This window comes from Eulemur rufifrons, chromosome 27 (genome assembly GCF_041146395.1).
Source record: "Eulemur rufifrons isolate Redbay chromosome 27, OSU_ERuf_1, whole genome shotgun sequence".
Lineage (NCBI taxonomy): Eukaryota > Metazoa > Chordata > Mammalia > Primates > Lemuridae > Eulemur > Eulemur rufifrons.
In genome coordinates this window covers 4,386,479-4,405,851 of record NC_091009.1, presented here as the reverse complement: position 1 = coordinate 4,405,851, position 19,373 = coordinate 4,386,479, and the positions used below count along the sequence as shown (strand labels likewise).

General features: G+C 41.4%; 1 protein-coding gene across 1 annotated transcript; it reads right to left on the bottom strand.

The window, feature by feature from the left end:
* Positions 1-2,543: 2,543 nt before the first annotated feature.
* On the bottom strand, positions 2,544-19,185 carry LOC138375859 (centromere-associated protein E-like). The gene is made up of 8 exons (XM_069459762.1): positions 19,177-19,185; positions 16,586-16,690; positions 14,554-14,634; positions 14,416-14,445; positions 12,042-12,239; positions 11,012-11,215; positions 2,879-3,655; positions 2,544-2,595 (listed from the first exon to the last, which is right to left on the bottom strand). The coding sequence occupies exons 1-7, from the start codon at positions 19,183-19,185 to the stop codon at positions 3,545-3,547; spliced, it is 738 nt and encodes a 245-aa protein (XP_069315863.1). The 3' UTR covers positions 2,544-2,595; positions 2,879-3,544.
* Positions 19,186-19,373: the final 188 nt, after the last annotated feature.

Sequence of the window (19,373 nt, the reverse complement as noted above, 5' to 3'; positions counted from 1 at the left end):
AACACTCGCTGGGCCTCATGCCTTACCCGCTTTCTTAGTTTCTGCACTGCAGCTACACTGGCCTCCCATGGGTTTCTCAAATGTTTCATGCTCCCCCACCCCCACCCCAGGATCTTTGCACGTGCTGTGCCCACGTTGCAGTTCTCTTTTCCTTTGCTTAGTCATCTTTTAGCATTGTGCCCAGGTAACATTCCTCAGGCGGCTCTGCGGAGTGCCCAGCCAGGTCAGCTTTCTCTGTTACACACCATCAGAGACCCATACGCTTCTGTTATTCAGTTTGTCATTTCACATTTATACATCATGATTATTGCTGTGTGTCCCTCCCCCCACAATCCTATAAGCCCAGGAGGGCGGGGACTCTGTTGTTGCTCACCATCCTACGCCCAGCACCCAGCACAGTGCCTGGCACGTAGCAGGTGTTCAAGCCAATACATGAAAAGGAAGACAGCCCGAGCGAGAAGCCCGGCTCTGCTATTTCCTACTGCATGATCGTGGGCAAGCTGCTCACCTCAACACGCTCAGCGGTAAAGTTAGGACATTCGCGCCTACCTCGGAAACTTCTTACCGTTATAAAATGAGACGTGCAACATGCACGGCCCAGAACCTGGTGCAGGGACACTTGCGCAGTCTCGCTGGCCTTCATTCCTCAGAGCCAAGGATAGTCCTGGGTCCCGGGGTGAGACAGTCTCTGTGGCAGGGCCAGAAGGAGCCAGATGCAGAAGGGTCACAGAGGTCCCCCCGGGGTGCAGCCAGATTGCCTCGAGGGCAGGACAGCACATTGGGCCTGGGACCCTTTTGTTTCCAGAGCTCTACAGCAGTCCTTTTTCAAGACTTCAGCCCGGCAGCGCCATGGGGAAGGGTACTTTGTCTGTTTAGGACTAGAGCAGCAGAGAGAGAAGAGTGCCCCCCGCAGGCCAGGACAGGAGGGGACCCCTTGGGATTAACTTGAGAGGTCCTGCCAGGTGGGACTAGGGGGGCGAGTGAGGTCCAGCCTCCCGTGCCCTCCAAGAGCGGACGTTCTGCTTTGCTGGCCAGCCCCGGGGCGCGGCTTGGTGAGCTAAGGGAGGTGGCAGATTTCCTTTCAGGGAGAAGTGGCAGGCCAGGAAAGTCCCGCATGTCCGGCTGGGAGAACGGACGTCATTCTTTATAGCCCAGCAGGCACCGCTCGGGACGACCAGGTGGATAGTATGGCCAGGGATGCATTCTTCTTTTTATGAACTTTTTATTTTGAAAGAATTATTGACTCACAAGAAGTTATGTAAATAGTACAGTGAGGTCTGGTGTGCCCAGCACCTGGCTTTCCTGGTGGTGGCATCTTACATAACCACAGCACATTATCACAATCAGGAAAGTGACCTGCACTGCAGTTGACCAGACTACAGACCTTGCTTGACATCACCGCCGTCTGCATGCGCTCATTTTTGCTTGTCTTTGTGTACAATTCCGTGACATTTTATCACGTGTGGATTCATATAACCACCACCACAAGCAAGACGCAGAACGTTCCATTCTGCAGAAGAAATTCCTGACGTTTCCCCCTTATAGTCACATCTTCCCTCTCTTTCCCTCATCCCTGGCAACCCTGTCGTTCTCCACCTCTATAAATGTTTCATTTTGAGAATGTTAATAATAAGTGGAATCACGTGGTATGTTTGAGATTGGCTTTTTGCAGTCCGCGTAGGGCCCTGAGACCCACTCCAGTTGCTGTGGGGATCGATCGTTCCTTACTTGTATTGCTCGGTAGCGTTCCACAGATAGGCTCTTAGAGATTCTCCCAGCAGTGGCTGAAGGACGGAGGAAGGGGCCCAGTTATGACGCTGCCGGTGTTCAGGTAAACAGCGCAAGGCGGACACGCATCCCGCCCGGCTGGCACCGCCTGGATGAGTTCAGGCGACTCGGGTGGGGTCTGCGGCAGAGCAGGGTTTGGGAGTCTCGAAGCAGAGCTGCCAGGAGGGGGCGCCAGAGGCCTTTTGCCCAAGGGGTAATTCCGAAGCGGGACGCCAGGGCAGGTTAGAGGGAGCTTTGGGCCACTGCACATCGGCCGAGAGAACCCTGAAGTCCTGTCGGCCTCTGCACCCCAGCGCTCAGGTTTCAGTCCGGCCCTTGAGACTGCGGGATGAGGCCAATGTGTACTCAAGGAGGTGGCGGGCTGGGGTCAGGCACAGGGCGGTCCTCAGCGGGCCAGGGCTGCCCCTCAGAGGGTGGCTCTGAGCTCAGGCCACTCGCCGGGGCACCTCTGCCCGCCCTTCCCATCCCTAACGACTGCCTGCACTTCCCTGCCCACTTCTCTCCCCAGCCCCTGGCGTGTGCTCTGCACCCTCCCACCCGCCTCCCTGCAAGACTCCTTCCCCGGCGGCACCCCGTCCACCGCCCCTTCCCCGGAACGCTCTGGGCTGTGCGGATCCGCATTGGTGAAGGGCGCGGGCTGGGCGCTGGCTGTGTGTGGGTTAAAACAATGCGCAACCCCATCCAGAAGTACAGTAAGTTACCTGTACTTCTCTTAAAGAAAAGAGAATCCCCCTCATGAGGCCTTGCCTCGTAATTTTCGGTCCATACACCTGTGAGACTTCTCATTCGTCTCTTGTTGCCCGGAGCCTGGCACACAGAAGGGGCCAAGTGAAGGCTGATTGAATAAATGAATGAACCTGTCAATTGTCCTGTCTTTGAAGCTCCCCTCCCCCACTGATTGTGGCGGTTTTCTTAGCGGGCATTCCTTCCCCTGCAGCCCCTGAACGCCGGTGGGCTGCCCTCCCCCCTGCTCAGGTCACTCCGCCCCCTCCCCAGCAGGCTCACCCACCCAGACAGCTTTACTTTCCGCACTTGTGCTGCCGGACCCCAAATCCCCCACGCAGCCCAGAGCCCTGAGCCCCACGCATACCTCCCACTGCTTCCTCTTTGCTTGTCTCTTTCTGCCCTTCCCAGTGTCTGTCTTTCCCGCAAACATTAAGCTCCACCGCAGCAGGAATCTTGTCTGTCTGATGGACCAGTGCACCCGCAGCACCTGCCCGGACTCAGAACATATTTGTGAGATGAATGAATGAATAAATGAATGAACGACTCTCCCTCTGAGTCCTGCGGACACTTGAAACACAACACAATCCCCACAACTTCCTTCTTCTGTCTTTGCCACCTCTCTCCTCCTCGTCCCCAAATTTACAAATCCCGGAGTCCCCCCAGATGGCTACGTTGCCCGGATTCCACCTCTGAGCTTTCCCAGCCCCACCTCACTCCAGTCCCTCCTAGGCTAGACCCTCCACATGTCCCACCTGGACCTCCTCTCCTCAGGGCAGCTGGGTTTCCGGCCTGCGCCTTTGCTGCTGACCACATTGCCGCCTGAATGATTGGTCTAAAACGTCAGTCTTGTTATGTCAACTCTGACTTAAAGCCCTCATTGCATCCATGTCCCAGTTGTGTTTCCTGAAATGTAGGACTGACGAAGTGAGTGGCACATGACATGACTCTGGGAGGTTCAAGGACCTACACCATGCGCCAGGTCACCCCAAACCATTAACACAGAATTGCAAGGTGGGAAAGTTGGTTCTTTCTAACTCTGATTACACTGAGGAGAAAGAAACATCTTTTTTTCCCTCGTTAATTTCTCCTTCTTGCGGGAATCAGGACTCCAGCCACAGCCTCCAGCCAGCCAGAAAGGCAACTAGCAGAAAAACAACACAACAAAAAGACAATTAGCGATTAATAAATGGAACGATAACATGGTCTTATTAATATTTTTATTTTATTTACTTTACAGTTACCTTCTATATGTGACATGTGATATCAGGTTTCTTTTTTATTCTTTCTTTCTGTAGACCCCTTAGCTGGGACTACAGTCACACACCACCACATCCAACTAATTTTTTCTAGCTCACTCTTGCTCAGGCTGGTCTCAAACTCCTGGGCTTGAGCAATCCTCCTTCAGCCTCCCCGGAGTGAGATTTACTTTTGTACCTTTACATTTTTTTTCATTGTGATAAAATATACATAACATAAAGCTTACCATCTTTGCCTTTATTTATTTATTTTTTTTTGAGACAGACTCTTGTTCTGTTGCCCAGGCTAGAGTGCTGTGGTGTCAGCCTAGCTCACAGCAACCTCAAACTCCTGGGCTCAAGCGATCCTCCTGCCTCAGCCTCCTGAGTAGCTGGGACTACAGGCATGTGCCACCGTGCCTGCCTAATTTTTTTCTATATATATTTTTAGCTGTCCAGATAATTTCTTTCTATTTTTAGTAGAGACTGGGTCTCACTCTTGTTCAGGCTGGTCTCGAACTCCTGACCTCGAGTGATCCTCCCGCCTCAGCCTCCCAGAGTGCTAGGATTACAGGTGTGAGCCACCATGCTCTGCCGAGGTTAATGTTTTGATTGCTGGACTGCTTGCTCTGTCGCACTAGACTGTAAGCTCCACGAGGGCAGGGCTGTCTCTGATTCTGAGTGGCTGGTACGGTGATGGGCGCAGAGTAGGTGGTGTTCAGTTGGGATCTGTGGGAAATCAGGTAATAGCTATGTTGTGAGGGCTGCGTGGGCAGTGGCCCTTCTGACAGTATTCCAGAAGGGTGGCATTTGGTGAACAAAGGCCTGGAGGTGGGAAGCAGCAGGGTGTGGGGGGCAGATGGGCTGCAGTTGTCGTGGACAGGCAGAGGCCAGAGGAATGAGCTGGAGAGGCCCTCAGCCTCCCTCACCTCTGCCTATTATGAGACCCCACAGCCCCAGCACTTTGTCTACACTTCCTTCACACCCTACATCCTGCCTCATGTGATGCGAGTTCATTCATCAGCACTTACTGAACCCCTACTGTGTGCAAGGTATGGCGTTGGGGCAAAACACCTACCATGTGCAGCACAGGCCAATTTCCAGAGTGATTTGCCACCCAGTGTCATGCCTCATGCTCACAGCAGCCCTACAGAAAGGCATCGTCCATCCGTCCATCCGTCCATCCGTTCCCGTACTCAAACACTTAGTAAATGTGTATCAAGTGCTGAACACGTGCCAGGTGCCAGGAATGCAAAGCAGGCAAGGCCAGCAAGGCCCTCATGGGGTGGGGAAGAACAAACTCATAAACAAACCAGCAAGGCAGTCTGCAAGTGTGATAAACTCTGTGTAAAACCTAACAAACGGGTGATATTACGGGGAGAGACTGGGCCCATCACTCTGGTCAGTCGGGGGGCTCTCTAAGAAGGTGCCATTGGAGAAACCTCCAGCCATGGGAGGAACGCGCCAGGCCGAGCTCGCAGCAAATGCAAAGGGCCCGGCAGTGTGGGACAGTACCCGGGCATCGGAGGGACAGTACCTGAGTGTCACCAGAGAACTAGAATATTCGATGGGGTGAAGTGGGGAGAGAAAGGGATGAGACGGAAGAGGAAGCCAGCAGCCAGATTAGGAAAGGCTTGTTGACATTTGGATTCATCCTACTGTGTGAGTTTTTTTTTTTTTTTTTGAGACAGAGTCTCACTCCGTCGCCCAGGCTAGAGTGCCGTGGCATCAGCCAAGCTCACAGCAACCTCAAACTCCTGGGCTCAAATGATCCTCCTGCCTCAGCCTCCCAACTATCTGGGACTACAGATGTGCACCACCAGGCCCGGCTAATTTTTCTATTTTTAGTAGAGATGGGTTCTTACTCTTGTTCAGGCTGGTCTTGAACATCTGAGCTCAAGTGATCCTCCCACCTCGGCCTCCCACAGTCCTAGGATTACAGGCATGAGCCACCGCGCCTGGTCCCTACAGTAAGATTCGAGTCCACTGAAGAGTTCTACAGAGGTGAACCAGCGTGTCCTGGCTGACGTCTCCGCACCATCACCGGGCCACTCTCCAATTTCATATAAACAAGCAACCTTTTGAATACTACATATTTTACCAAATATATGGAGAAGAGATTACTTCAGGAAGCAGAATGAATATACCCATCAATGAAAAGTAAAACAAGTCAACAAACTGGTCTTAGGCAATGTTGGTTCTTATGAATTAGTAAATTAGGACCAACCAACCATCTTGGGAACAATGATAAAAATCACAACTTTGCAGTTTCTGGTATAGCATGTCAGGAGCTTAGAAGTTGCCAGTCTATGCTAACAGCAAATAAAAAGGAAAATACTGAAAACTCTCAACAACTCAATATAGATCCATCAGAGAAGTGCGGTCACAGAACAAAGGGCTGCCCCCAAAATTGGAGAGACAGAGAGGCAGGTACAGAGAATCACAGAAACATTTGCAGGAATCAATTAAGAGGTAGGAAAACCTGAACTGTAATTGATGAACTGTTGGAGACTCAGACAACTGTACCTGATTCTGGCAGGAGAGGAGAAAAGGAACCATTTTGAAATAAAACATACCATTTTGTTTTTCTTAACAAGGCCTGTTCTCAGGAAAAACTATTGAGCAGACCCTAACGTGCTCGGCTTTGATCAGGACCTAATGTATCTGGGGGAAGGGGAAATGCCCAGTTCTAGGTGGCTCCTGCCTTCCATGTGGGAGGAGGGAAATACCCAGCTCTAGCTCCCTCTAACCTTCCATAGGGGCAAAGAAAAAAAGTCCTCAATTCCAGGCACCACTCGCCTTCCACGTGAGGAGAGGGAAATACACTACTTTAGCCCCATCCAGCCATCTTGTTCCACCTAAGGAGGGGGCACTGAAAAGCACTGGTGAAGCTTACAGCCCCAGGGCACGGGCTCACCAAAAGACTGAGAGCTAGTCATAGGGTGATAGAATGCTCCCCCGCCACACCTGACCACTACATTACCAAAGGCCTATTTACTGCACTTCCTTTTACCTAGCACATTATGCCTGACTGCCAACAAAAAATTACAAGGCATGCTAAAAGGCAAAACACAGTTTGAAGAGATTGAACAAGTATCAGAAACAAAGTGAGAAATGACAGGAACTTAGGAGTTATCACACCAGGAATTAAAAAAAAAAAAACAACTATGATCAATATGCTTTAGGGGCTTTAATGGAAAGAGCAGACAACATGCAAGAACAGATGGATGATATAAACAAAGAGATGAAAATTCTAAGAAAAAATAAAAAAGAAATGCTAGAGATCAAAAATACTGTTAACAAAAATGAAGAATGCCTTTGATGACCTCATTAGTAGATGGGCTCAGGAAAGAAAATTAGTTTGAGAGAATTACAACACAAATCTCCCAAATTAAAAAGCAAAGAGAAAAAAGACTGAAAAAAAAAATCGAGAATGTCCAAGAACTCTGGGCAACACAGAAGGTGTAATATATACATAATGGGAATACCAGAAGCAGAAGAAAAGAAGAAACAGAAGGAATATCTGAAGCAATAATGACTAAGAATTTCTGCCAAATTAATGTCAGACACCAAACCACAGATGCAGAAAGCTCAGAGAATGCCAAACAGGACAAATGCCCAAAAAACTGTATCTAAGCATATTTCATTCAAACTTCAGAAAAATCAAAGATAAAGAAAAAAAATCTTAAAAGAAGCCAGAGGAGAAGAAACATCTTACCTTAGCAAGGCTAAGAATTACACCCAACTTCTCAGAAACCATGCAATCAAGAAGAGCATAGAGTGAAATAATTAAAATGTTAAGAGAAAAATCACACCAACCTATAATTCTAGACCCTGTGAAATTATCCTTCAAAAGTGAAGATATAAACACTTCCTGAGAAAAACAAAAATTGAAGGAATTTGTTGCCAGTAGACCTCCCTGCAAGACATGTTAAAAAGAAGTTATGCTGAGGACAAGAAAATAATGTAGGTCAGAATCTTGGATCTACATAAAGGAAGAGCATTAGAGACAGAATAAGTGAGTTCTTAACTGAACTAACAAATAAGTTTGTTTCAAATAATTATAGGAACAATGTATTTCATTACATAAGTCCATATATATGCATGCTTATCAGTGAACTGAACGAAAGCAATGATACAAGGGATAGGAGGGAGGAATTAGAAATATTTTGTTATTATAAGGTATTCATACTACTCATGAAGTGGTATAGTGTTATTTGCAAGTAGACTAGGATTAGTTGTAAACGTATATTGCAAATTCTAGAGCAACCACTGAAAAAGTACAGAAAGAGGTATACTTGATATGCTAAGGAAGGAGAGAAGATGGAATCATAATATAGTCAATTAAAATCATAAAAGGCATAAAAAGTGTGGAAGACAAAAACAGAAACAAAGAATAAGGGCAACAAATAGAAAACGGTAACAATATAGTAGATATTAATCCAACTATATTGATAATCACCTTATATGTCAATAGCCTAAATATACCAATTAAAAGACAGATTGTCAGATCTGATCAAAAAACAAGACTCAACTATATGTTGTCTACAAGAAACCCACTTTAAATATAAAAGCACATAGAGACTAACATTAATCAAAAAAAGTGAGAGTAGCTGTATAAATTTCTCCAGCCCTTTACTTTTTAATCCAACAACAGCACATTACACATTCTGCTCAAAATCATGTAGAACATTTACCAAGACAGACCACATTCTGGGCCATAAAGCATATTTTAACAAACTTAAAAGAAATCATACCAGGTCTGCTCTCAGACTGCAATGCAATTACATTAGAAACCAGTAAGATAGCTGGAAAATCCCCCAAATACTTGGAGATTAAACAACACACTTCTAAATAATATAAAGCTCAAAGGAGAAATATTAAGAGAAATTAAAAAATATTTTGAACTAAATAAAAATGAAAATACAACTTATCAAAATCCGTGAAAGCAGTGCTTCAAGGAAAACTTACAGCATTAAATACATATATTAGAAAAGAAGAACGATCTAAATCAATAAAGTAGGCTTTAACTTTAGGACACTAAAAATGAACAACAAATTAAATTTAAAGCAAGCAGAATTCAATGAAATTGAAACAGGAAATCAACAGAGAAAATAAAAAACCCCAAACACTGGTTCTTTGAAAAGTGCAATAAAATAAATAAGTCTCTAGGTAGGCAAACTAAGAAAAAAAGAGAGAAAGAACCCAAATTACTAATATCAGAAATGGATGAGGAGACATCACTACAGATCTCGTGGAATATTATGGACAATTCTAAGCCACAAATTTGATAACATGGGTGAAATGGACGAATTCTTTGAAAGATACAATCTACAAATACTCAACAGAAGAAATTGACAGTCTCAATAGGCCTGCATCTATCAAAGAAATGAAATCAGTAATTAAGAGCCTTCTAAAACAGAAAGTACCAGGCCCACATGAGTTAACTGGTGAATTCTACCAAATTTAAGGAAAAAATTATACCCATTCTCCATAATCTCTTCCAGAAAATAGAAACAGAAGGAATACCTCCCAATTCATTCTATGAGCCCAGGATTATCCTAATATCAAAACCAGAGGATGACATTACACAAGAAGACTACAGACTAACATCTTTCATGAACATAGATGCAAAAATCCTCAGCACTTGAACACTGCACCAAGAGAATGAGAAGACAAGCCACAATGAAGGAGAAAATATTTGCAAAAGACATATCTGATAAAGGACTGTTATTCAAAATACACAAAGGATTCTTGAACCTTAATAATAAGGAAGCAAATATTAATAACGTGACTGAAAAATGGGGAAAAGATGTGAATAGACACTTCATCAAAAAAGATACACAGGCTGCAAATAACCATATGAAAGATGTTCAACCTCATATGCCATGAGGGACTTGCAAATTAAACAATGGGATATCATTGCATATTTACTAGAGCGGCCCAAATCCAAAGTGACAACACCAAATTCTGGAGAGGATGTAGAGCAACAGGAACTCTTATTCACTGCTGGTGGGAATGCAAAACGGTATACCCTCTTTGGAAGACAGTCTGGCAGTTTCTTACAAAACTAAACATACTTTTACTATTGGATCCAGCATTGCATTCCTTGATATTTACTCAAATGAGTTGAAAATGTATGTCTACACAAATAGATGCCTATATATGTTTACAACAGCTATATTCATAATTGCCAAAACTTAGAAGCAACCAAGATGTCCTACAGGAGATGAGTAAATTGGTACAGCCATATAATGGAATACTATTCAGTGTTAAAAACAAATAAGCTATACAACCATGAAAAGACATGGAGACAACTTAAATACATATTACTAGGTGAAGGAAGCCAATCTGAGAAGGCTAAATACTGTATGACTCCAACATATGACATTCTGGAAAAGGCAATACTATGGAGACAGTAAAAAGATTAGCACTTGCCAGGGGTTAGAGAAGAGAATGATGAGCCCACAAGGGATTTTTAGGGCAGTGAAACTATTCTGTATGATAACTGTAAAAATGGATACAGGTCATTATACATTTGTCAAAACTCATAGAATGTATAACACCAAGTGTGAACTCTAATGTAAACTATGGACTTTGGATGATAATGAAATATCAATTCATCAATTGGTTCATCAATTGTGCCAAATATTCCACTCTGGTATGGGATGACGACAGCAGGAGAGACTGTGTGCTTGTGGAGATGAGGTAACTGAGAATTCTCTGTACTTTCTGCTCAATTTTGCTGTGAACTGAAAACTGCTCTTGAAAAATAAAGCTTATTAATAAAAAACAAACTACACTTTTGAACCTCAATGTTCAAGGATTAGCACATGGGGCCCTACTAACACAGCTGGCCAGGCCTGGCTATGGCTTTACCACAGCTGCTGCCCAAAGCCCTGAAGTGGACTCATGTCTCACCATCTCTGAGGCTACTCGGGGAAAAGGCTCAATTCTTACAAAAGCTGTGAGGAGATGGAACAGAGAACAGTAAGAGGATTCAAGATTCAACAAGTGGAAACTGAATATTAGACATCAATATTTTGTTACCTTTATCAGCAGAAATTGATATATTTAATTATCTTAAGGAACCATAATACATTAGAGGAAGAACATATTTTACAAAACCAATTTTTATAAAGCATATACAAATAAATTTTAAAAAATACTTAAAATTAAGTTGCTCTAACCCCCTTTAAGGAGGTAAAAAAAATTAAAGCAAACAACAAGAATGAGGTGGTATAATAAAAAGTAATACTTACAATTATTTTGTTGTTAAAGAAGTAATTCACTTGACAAATTCTATCGTTTTCTTTCTGGATGCCATTTTTAAGCTTTTCTATATCACAATGAGTATTCAACCACTCTTCCAAAAACTGCGTCATTTCTTTCCTATTACTTAAAACTTGTTGAAATTCAGTTTTTATGCTGGGGAAGTCACTTTCTGAGAAATCTTTAAGAATTTCCTAGTGAAGAATAAGCATTGAAGGGCCTGAACATTAGGAAAGTTTTTATCCAAATATGACATAAATTTTATCATACATGATACAAATATCATAAAAAAGTAAAGTATCTACTGGCCCTTTATTCTTCTTAATGTCTTAAAATAAACTAAGAAATATAATTCTAATTTAAAACTTTATTCTAGTTATTTCTGTAATAAAATTTTGGCAGTATAGGTAATGTAATAGATTCTACCCGTTAGAATTAGAACCTGTCAAAATGATAAATCTATGGTTCATTATCATAATACATGAAGTGCTTCTTTTTTTTTTTTTTCCCTGAGTCTCCCTATGTTGTCCAGGCTGGTCTTCAACTCCTGTACTCAAGTGATCCTCCCACCTCAGCCTCTAGAGGAGCTGGAATTATAGGTGCATGCCACCATGCCCAGCTTCATGAAGTGCTTCTGAATGTAGCTTTTTACATACAACATGCATGTTAGGAGCTGGATGCCAGACTCACATTTTTGGGTTAAAGTAACACACTCCACATGGAGTTGTTGCAATAAAAAGTTTCTGACTCCTAGCACAGATGGAAGAAGTTTTAGAAGGCATTTTGGAAACTTATTCTGAGGTTCCATGAATTCCCACTTGCTAATGTTAAATCTGTTTTTCTCTATCTGTGGAGGTCGGTAGGGAGGCTAGTCCATTATTTGGCAGCCTTTGTGTCTTGGCAGTTGTCACTCTGCAACCCTATCTTTAACTTATGTTAAATAAAAATGGCTCTAAGCACATGAGAAGACCCCTTTCTACTTGTTAAAATGACTTAAAGTCTAATTAAATCCATTTATACCTCCATATGTAGATCCATATTCTGGTTCAACTTGAGGTCCCTGAATTCCTTGGATGGTACATCACAATCTTGTTGAAGGTGCTGTATTTTAATTAGCAATTTGTTTTGCTTTTCCACTTCACCAATAAAATCCATTTCAAATTTATTGATGGATTCATGTTGTTCTTCTTTCATCTTTGTAATACAGCTTAGTACACACTGGCAGAAAAAAAATTTAAAAAATTGGAAAATGAAACTTTTATCACATTTAGAGGAAGTTTTAATCCTTGAAACTATGAGGTAGGATGGCATTTCTTATTTATGTATATACTCTGATAAGTGAGGAACAGGTAAGGAGCTTCTCTCTGTCCCTAATTTTTTCTACTCAGCATCTTGGGAGAATAACTTCCAGACCTCTACTTCCATATTTTTGACTTCCTACTAGATATACTTCATGGATGTCTTATAAGTACCTCAAATTCAGTATGTTTAAAATGTAACATGATCCCTTTCCCTATAATGATTCCTCCTTTTTCTACTGCCCTCTTTTTGGTTAATTATATTGCCAATCAGCCAGGTTTCCTAGTTAGGCACTTGAGATTCATTTTCAACATCATCTCTTCCCCTCCTTGATTGGGTAACCAAACAGATGATGTTACATACCTCAAAACTTCCTTGTTAAGCATATTTAGATGTTTGACTTTAAGGTGACAATGACTTGAATGCCATATGTATCTGTGGACCTCAGGAATAAGTTCTGGATGTCTGATTGCCAGGATTTGAGGAAGAATTATCATGGCCTGAGGGGCCATCTACCTAGGAGATAACTGCTCCCCAATTGCTCAACTCCACCATTTCTTAACCTCTCATAATTTGGCCTCTTCCCTAACCACCCAATGAAAATGGTTCTGACAATGGTTACCAATGAGCTCTATTATCACCAAATTGAGAGGATATCACCAGTCCATATTCTGGCTCTCTGAAGTCTTTGCTACTCTTGACCATTTCATCTTTTTCTTCTTCTTCTTTTTTGTTTTTTTTAGACAGATCTTGCTCTGTTGCCCGAGGTAGAGAGCAGTGGCATTATCACAGCTTACTGCAACCTCAAACTCCTGGGCTCAAGTGATTCTCCTTCCTCGGCCTCCCAAGTAGTAGTATGTTGCATGGTTCCCAGGACTGTAGGTCTGCATCACTACGTCTGGCTAATTTTTTGTAGAGACGCAGTCTTGCTCTTGCTCAGGCTGGTCTTGAACTCCTGGCTTTAAGCAATCCCCTGTCTCAGCCTCCCAGAGTGCTAGGATTACAGCTGTGAGCCACTGCGCCAGGCCTTGACCATTTCACTTTTTATACTCTTCTCCACTGACTTAAGCAATACCACTTTCACTCGGTTCTTTCCTGTCTCACTGACTTTTCCAACCTTGAACCCAAATACTGCTCCCTTTTCTGCTACTGCCTCTTAGACATTTATCTTTTCCAGAGTTCTCTTCTTAGCCCAAGACTCTTATTCTCCAAATGCTTTCTGCATGATCTTACCTCACACTTCTTCTATTACCTATCACCTATATGCTGATGAATCTCAAATCTTAGTCCCAACTTTTCTCCTGCCAAACTTCAGAATCACAACTAAATGCCTACTTGGTTTCTCTTCTTGGATATTCCATTATAAGGTTTTCAACCTCAAAATATCTCAGTCTAATCATCTGGTCTCTCTTGCCTCACCTACCAAGCTTCTTTTTCTTTTTTATCTCATCTAATGGTACCACTATTCACAAACCTGACTGAGCCCAACCTCGAGACTCCATCTAAACTGTTCTCCCTTACCTCCACAATCTATCATGTGGACCTACCATTTTAAGCTGCTAAATATTGCTTTAATCCCTCTTGTCCTCTCCAGCACTATGAAACCTTCCCTAGCAGTATAGTCACACAAAGTATCTCGTCTGGACTATTGTAACTGCCTCTTGTCTCTTCTTTCTACCACTAGAAGAAATATCCCCCTCAAACTCATTTCTTCTTTATTCTGTACTGAAGTACCTCAATGGTCATCTGATCCTGTTACTGCCACCCCTCAAAATAACTGTCCAATGACTGCCTATCATCTACAAAATGAACTCCAAGCTGGACTGAGATCTTCAGATGTTGTTCACATCTGCCTCCTGAACACCCTAGCAGTGTCTAGATCCACAGGCAGAGCTCAGGCCTTGTTGAATGAACAAGTATTAGGAATACTGAAGATTCTGCACATATTATTCACAGACCTATGTAATATTTAATTTGGTAGTAAGTACACAAAATAGCAAATATGCCAGCACCTATAGCAGGACTTAAATACACTGAAGTTTGTAACTGAAATTTATAGCTATATCTATAAAGATATTACTAAAAAAGACAGTACCTTAAATTTTTTTATGATTTTATGAAATTCCATGGAACATCTCTGGTTTACGGTAAGAAGTTTTTGAATCTGTTTGGTTTGCAAATCTGGAAGTGACAGGTTTGCTTTTACTCTAATTGAAAGCTCTTTTTAGGTTTCAATTTCTGTCTCCAAGTCAAGAGACAATCCATTTAAGCACTCATAGTGATTATTCATCTCTGAGTATCTCTTCAGGAGCCCCTAAAGGAAATTAGAATTCATTCAACTTAATGCGTTCAAATTTAACAATAAGTAGTTCCAACCCTAACATTTTAACTAAACTTACATTTTTACATGTTCTGTAGACCAGAAATAAATTAAGACCTTTACATTTAAAACCAAAAGGAAATTGTTATTTTTGATTTTGGATTAAAGAAATAATATACCATTATTGTGGAAATTAAAAAAAATTTAAACATTACAAAGAAAACCAGGAACAACCATTCTTATCATTTTGATGCTTTTTCTTTTGGTCTTTGAATATCCATGCTTTGAATGAACATTGGCAAAATCTGATGAGAAATTTGAGTGAATTCAATCTAGTACACATTATAGCTCAAGGCTGAATGCTGGCTTATGTTTATAGTAGGCAGTATAAATTGGCAGCTAAAACAAGAGACTAAAGAATCAAACTGCCTATCTGCAAGCTTGGTATAGCCACTTCACATGTTTCTATTATCTGCCTAGAATCTGCCTTCTAGCCCTCTCTCAGCGCTAGAGTTCAGGTTCTAGCTCTGGCACTTCTTAACTGGGGAAGTTACCGAGCCATTTCCATCAAAAACAGGATGACTACAATATCTGCCACAAAGTTTTCCAGGTAATTAAGTAAAATATTAATTCCATCTATATATATATATCTATGTACTCTATAAAAAGATACAGACATTAAGCTTGCAGGAAATAAAATTATATTTGTAAAAATGTTTCTATACCCAAGTTTTGAACTTAGACTTGGTTTCAAGTTATTCTACCAATTTATTAGCTGTGTAAACTTGGGCAACTGCTAAATTTCCTTTCTGAGCCCTAGTTCCCTTGTGTATGAATGGAGTGACAAAGCCTATCTCCTGAGGTAAAACACCCAGCATGGGACCTGGCATGTGGGAAACATGTAATAAACCTGGGCTCATAAACTCCAATGACTAGGGGCCAAGAAGGTGACACACTGGTCAGAGCACAGGTGGAGGAGCATGTTAAGTTCAAGTTGCTGCAATCATGTCGTCAGTGACATGTTTCAATCAGGGTGTGAAACAATACAACAGGGAGCTTCTCACAATGATGAGCCCTCTGTTTTTCATAATTTAAGAAAAGCTACATGTTCCTTAATCTGTGATGTTGGAGAGCGGATTCCTACTTCTGGTCTGGATGAACCACGTTATGGTACGCAGCGGCACAGTGAGCGCTGACTTCTGTCAGGACTGTGCTAAACCATAACCATAAACTATACAAAAAGTCCCTCGTGATCTTGCATTCTGACAGGGGTGATGGCAAATCCTGTTGGCTTTATCTTCAATATATATTCAGAATCTAAATACTTCTCACTACCTTCCACTGCTCCTTCTCTGGGCCAAGGCATGATCACCTCTGCCTGGATTATTGCAATTAGTCTTTGCAGTGGTCTTCCTGCTTCCACTCTGTCCATTTTCAATACAACAATAGGAGTCATCCCTTTAAAATGTAAGTCACATATGTCTCTCTTGCGGTCAAAACTCTCCAATAGATCTCCATCTTACTCTGAATAAAACCCAAAGTCCTTTTAATGTCCCGCAGTCTGCCTTCTCCCTGTTAACTTGCTGACCATATTTCTTATTAGCTTCTCTCCTTCTTCATGTTCCTTCAATCCACCATGCAGGCTTCTGCCTTAGGAGATTTGTACTTGGTGGTCCCTCTGCCTAGAATGCTCTTCTCCCAGATACCTGTATGGCTTTACCTGATGTCACCTCTTTCAGGTATTTGCTCAAATGTCACCTTTCCAGAGAGGCCTTACATCACAAACCGCTATTGTTGTTTGTGTATGTACGTATATATGCACACACATACATACATGTACTAGATTAGAACGTTTAGAAAATCACTGAGCACCAACTATTCATTCCACAGAGGTCCCTCTGAATCCTTTTTAGGAATCCTTGAAGTTTTAAGAGGGGGCACTTACTTCTATCCTAAAGCGCTTTTCCTTCAGGCTTTCTGTAAGGTGCTGTTGTCCATCGCTTAGTAACATTTTTTCACATTTTACTGCCTCCTCATGGTTCTGATAGTTCTGTATTGGTACAAAGAAATAAACAGGACTTCAGCTGTAATTACATTCTCACATAATGTCTAATTAATTATATACTTTTTATCACTTTTTACATTAACTTTTAATAACAGAATTAAATATTACACTTACAATTCAAAAGCAATGTTAAAATGACCTGAAAATGAATAATAATATCACTAAATCTTATACTGAGTGACTTCAAGTCATTGGGAAAAAAAAAGTGGGAGAATCATTTACTTTTTGGAGATAAGATTTATTCTTCATAGTTGTAAACTAAGGTTTTAGATTTATTTCTGGTTCTGACTTTTCCAAATCTCTGCATATTCATTTGTAGTTTTGACAGGGGGCACTAACTTTTATCCTAAAGCACTTTATTGCCACCAACCAAAAATGCTAGCAAAGCTACCTATACTGTCCACAGTGTTCCAAGCCCTAGTCATATATTCTTCCCAGCACCTGGGAACAGAAAGTTCATAACCTGTTTATGTTTTGCATTTCTGATTAAAAAGTACAAAACACAACACTTTCTCCCATTTGTTTTATCTTATTCACTAGAGTACATAGGAGAATGACTAACTGTTCAACAAATATTTGTTGAATGAATTAACTCTCTATATAAAGTTAGCTAGGAAACACAAAGATTCCCAAATATCTAGTGTTTCTGCTCAGATAGCAAATGAAATTGTTTTCTACTTTATTATTGATTGAAAATGAAAAACATTTTTACAGACTTATTTCATACAACTTATTTATTTGAACTTTTTGTTACTTTTTAGAGGATTCAATCAAGTTTTTTTAAAATATATGATTCTGGCACTCTGGGAGGTCAAGCAAGACAGAAGAATCATTTGAGACCAGCCTAGGCCTGGGCAACATAGCAAGATCTTGTCTCTACAAAAAAAACAAACAAACAAACAAAAAACATACTATATAATTTTGGGCCGGGTGCAGTGGCTCACTTTGGTGAGACCTTGTCTTTACAAAAAATAAGAAAAATTAGCTGGGATTGGTGGCACACACCTGTAGTCCTAGCTACTTTGGAGGCTGAGGCAGGAGCATTGCTTGAGCCCAGAAGTTCAAGGTTACAGTGAACTATGATCATGCCCCTGGCACCCTATCACTCTATCCTGGGCAACACAGCAAGACTTTGTCTTAAAATATATATATATATTTTTCATAAATATTCTCATAAATATATGAGATTCTGAGTATTTATCAATAGTCATACCAGAAGAATTTCTCTTTTTTATATTTATCTTGCCTTTTTCCCTTTTAACTTCACCAAAAAGAGCCCATCTCTAGAACTCTATCATGTCATGTAGAGAAATGAGATTATTTGCTCTTTTACAAATCTAATCCTTCAAATATTTCTTCATTTAGAATAATGCTATTTCTTGGTTTAAAAAAGATTTAAAAAATTATATTAACGAAAATAGTTGCTTTAACAAATCTTTTCTTAAAAATATTAAGAATTAAATGGTATTTTCTAAAAAAAATTTGATTTCATTTAAGACTGTTTACTATTTGTGTGAAAGTTATAGTAAATAGTTTTCCCACTACCCTTTACTGTTCATAGAGATTTCCAGAAAAAAAAAAATATTGTTATCCTTTTTTCTTTTCTTTTAATATCAGCTTATTATGGGGGTACAAAAGTTCAGGTTATATATATTGCCCATACCCCCCCCCATCCTCCCGAGTCAGAGCTTCAAGCGTGTCCATTCCCCAGACAGTGCACATCACACTCATCATGTAGGTATACACCCATCTCCTCCCTCCACCCCCCACCTCTGTCTGATACCCAATTGGTGTTATTCCTAAATGTGCACTTAGGTGATGATCAGGGAAACCAATTTGCTGGTGAGTACATGAGGTGCTTATTTTTCTGTTGTTATACTTTTCAAAAAAGCTTGGTTCTTGGCTGGGCGCGGTGGATCACACCTGTAATCCTAGTACTCTGGAAGGTCGAGGCCAGTGGATCATTTGAGCTCAGGAGTTGGAGAACAACCTGAGCAAGAGTGAGACCCCATCTCTACTAAAAAAATAGAAAGAAATTATATGGACAACTAAAAATATCTATAGAAAAAATTAGCCCGGCATGGTGGCACATGCCTGTAGTTCCAGCTACTCCGGAGGCTGAGGCAGGAGGATCGCTTGAGCCCAGGAGTCCGAGGTTGCTGTGAGCGAGGCTGACGCCACGGCACTCTAGCCCGGGCAACAGAGAGAGACTCTTGTCTCCAAAAAAAAAAAAAAAAAAAAAAAAAAAGTCTACCTATGTTACTGTCACTGATACCCTGCATAATTCCATAGAATTTAATTTTCTTTTGAAGTACAATATACATTAAGTGCATTAATCTTAGGTATATAACTCAATTATTTGTGACATGTTATACGGCTATGTAACTACAACCCAGATTAAAACAGAGAACATTTCCAGTACTCTATAAGGTTTCTGTGTGTCCCTTCTTAGAGGGAGCCACTATTCTGACCTTTATCATCCTAGATTAGTTTTGCCTGCTTTTCAACTTATATATCACAATATATGTATCCATTCTCTTACTGATAGCAAACAACTGAAAACAATTCAAATGCCTTTTTTTGAATAAAGCTGGTATGAATATTCCTGTACATGTGTTTTTGTGGAAGTATACACAAAACTTTTCTCTTGCGTATGTCCCCAAGGAGT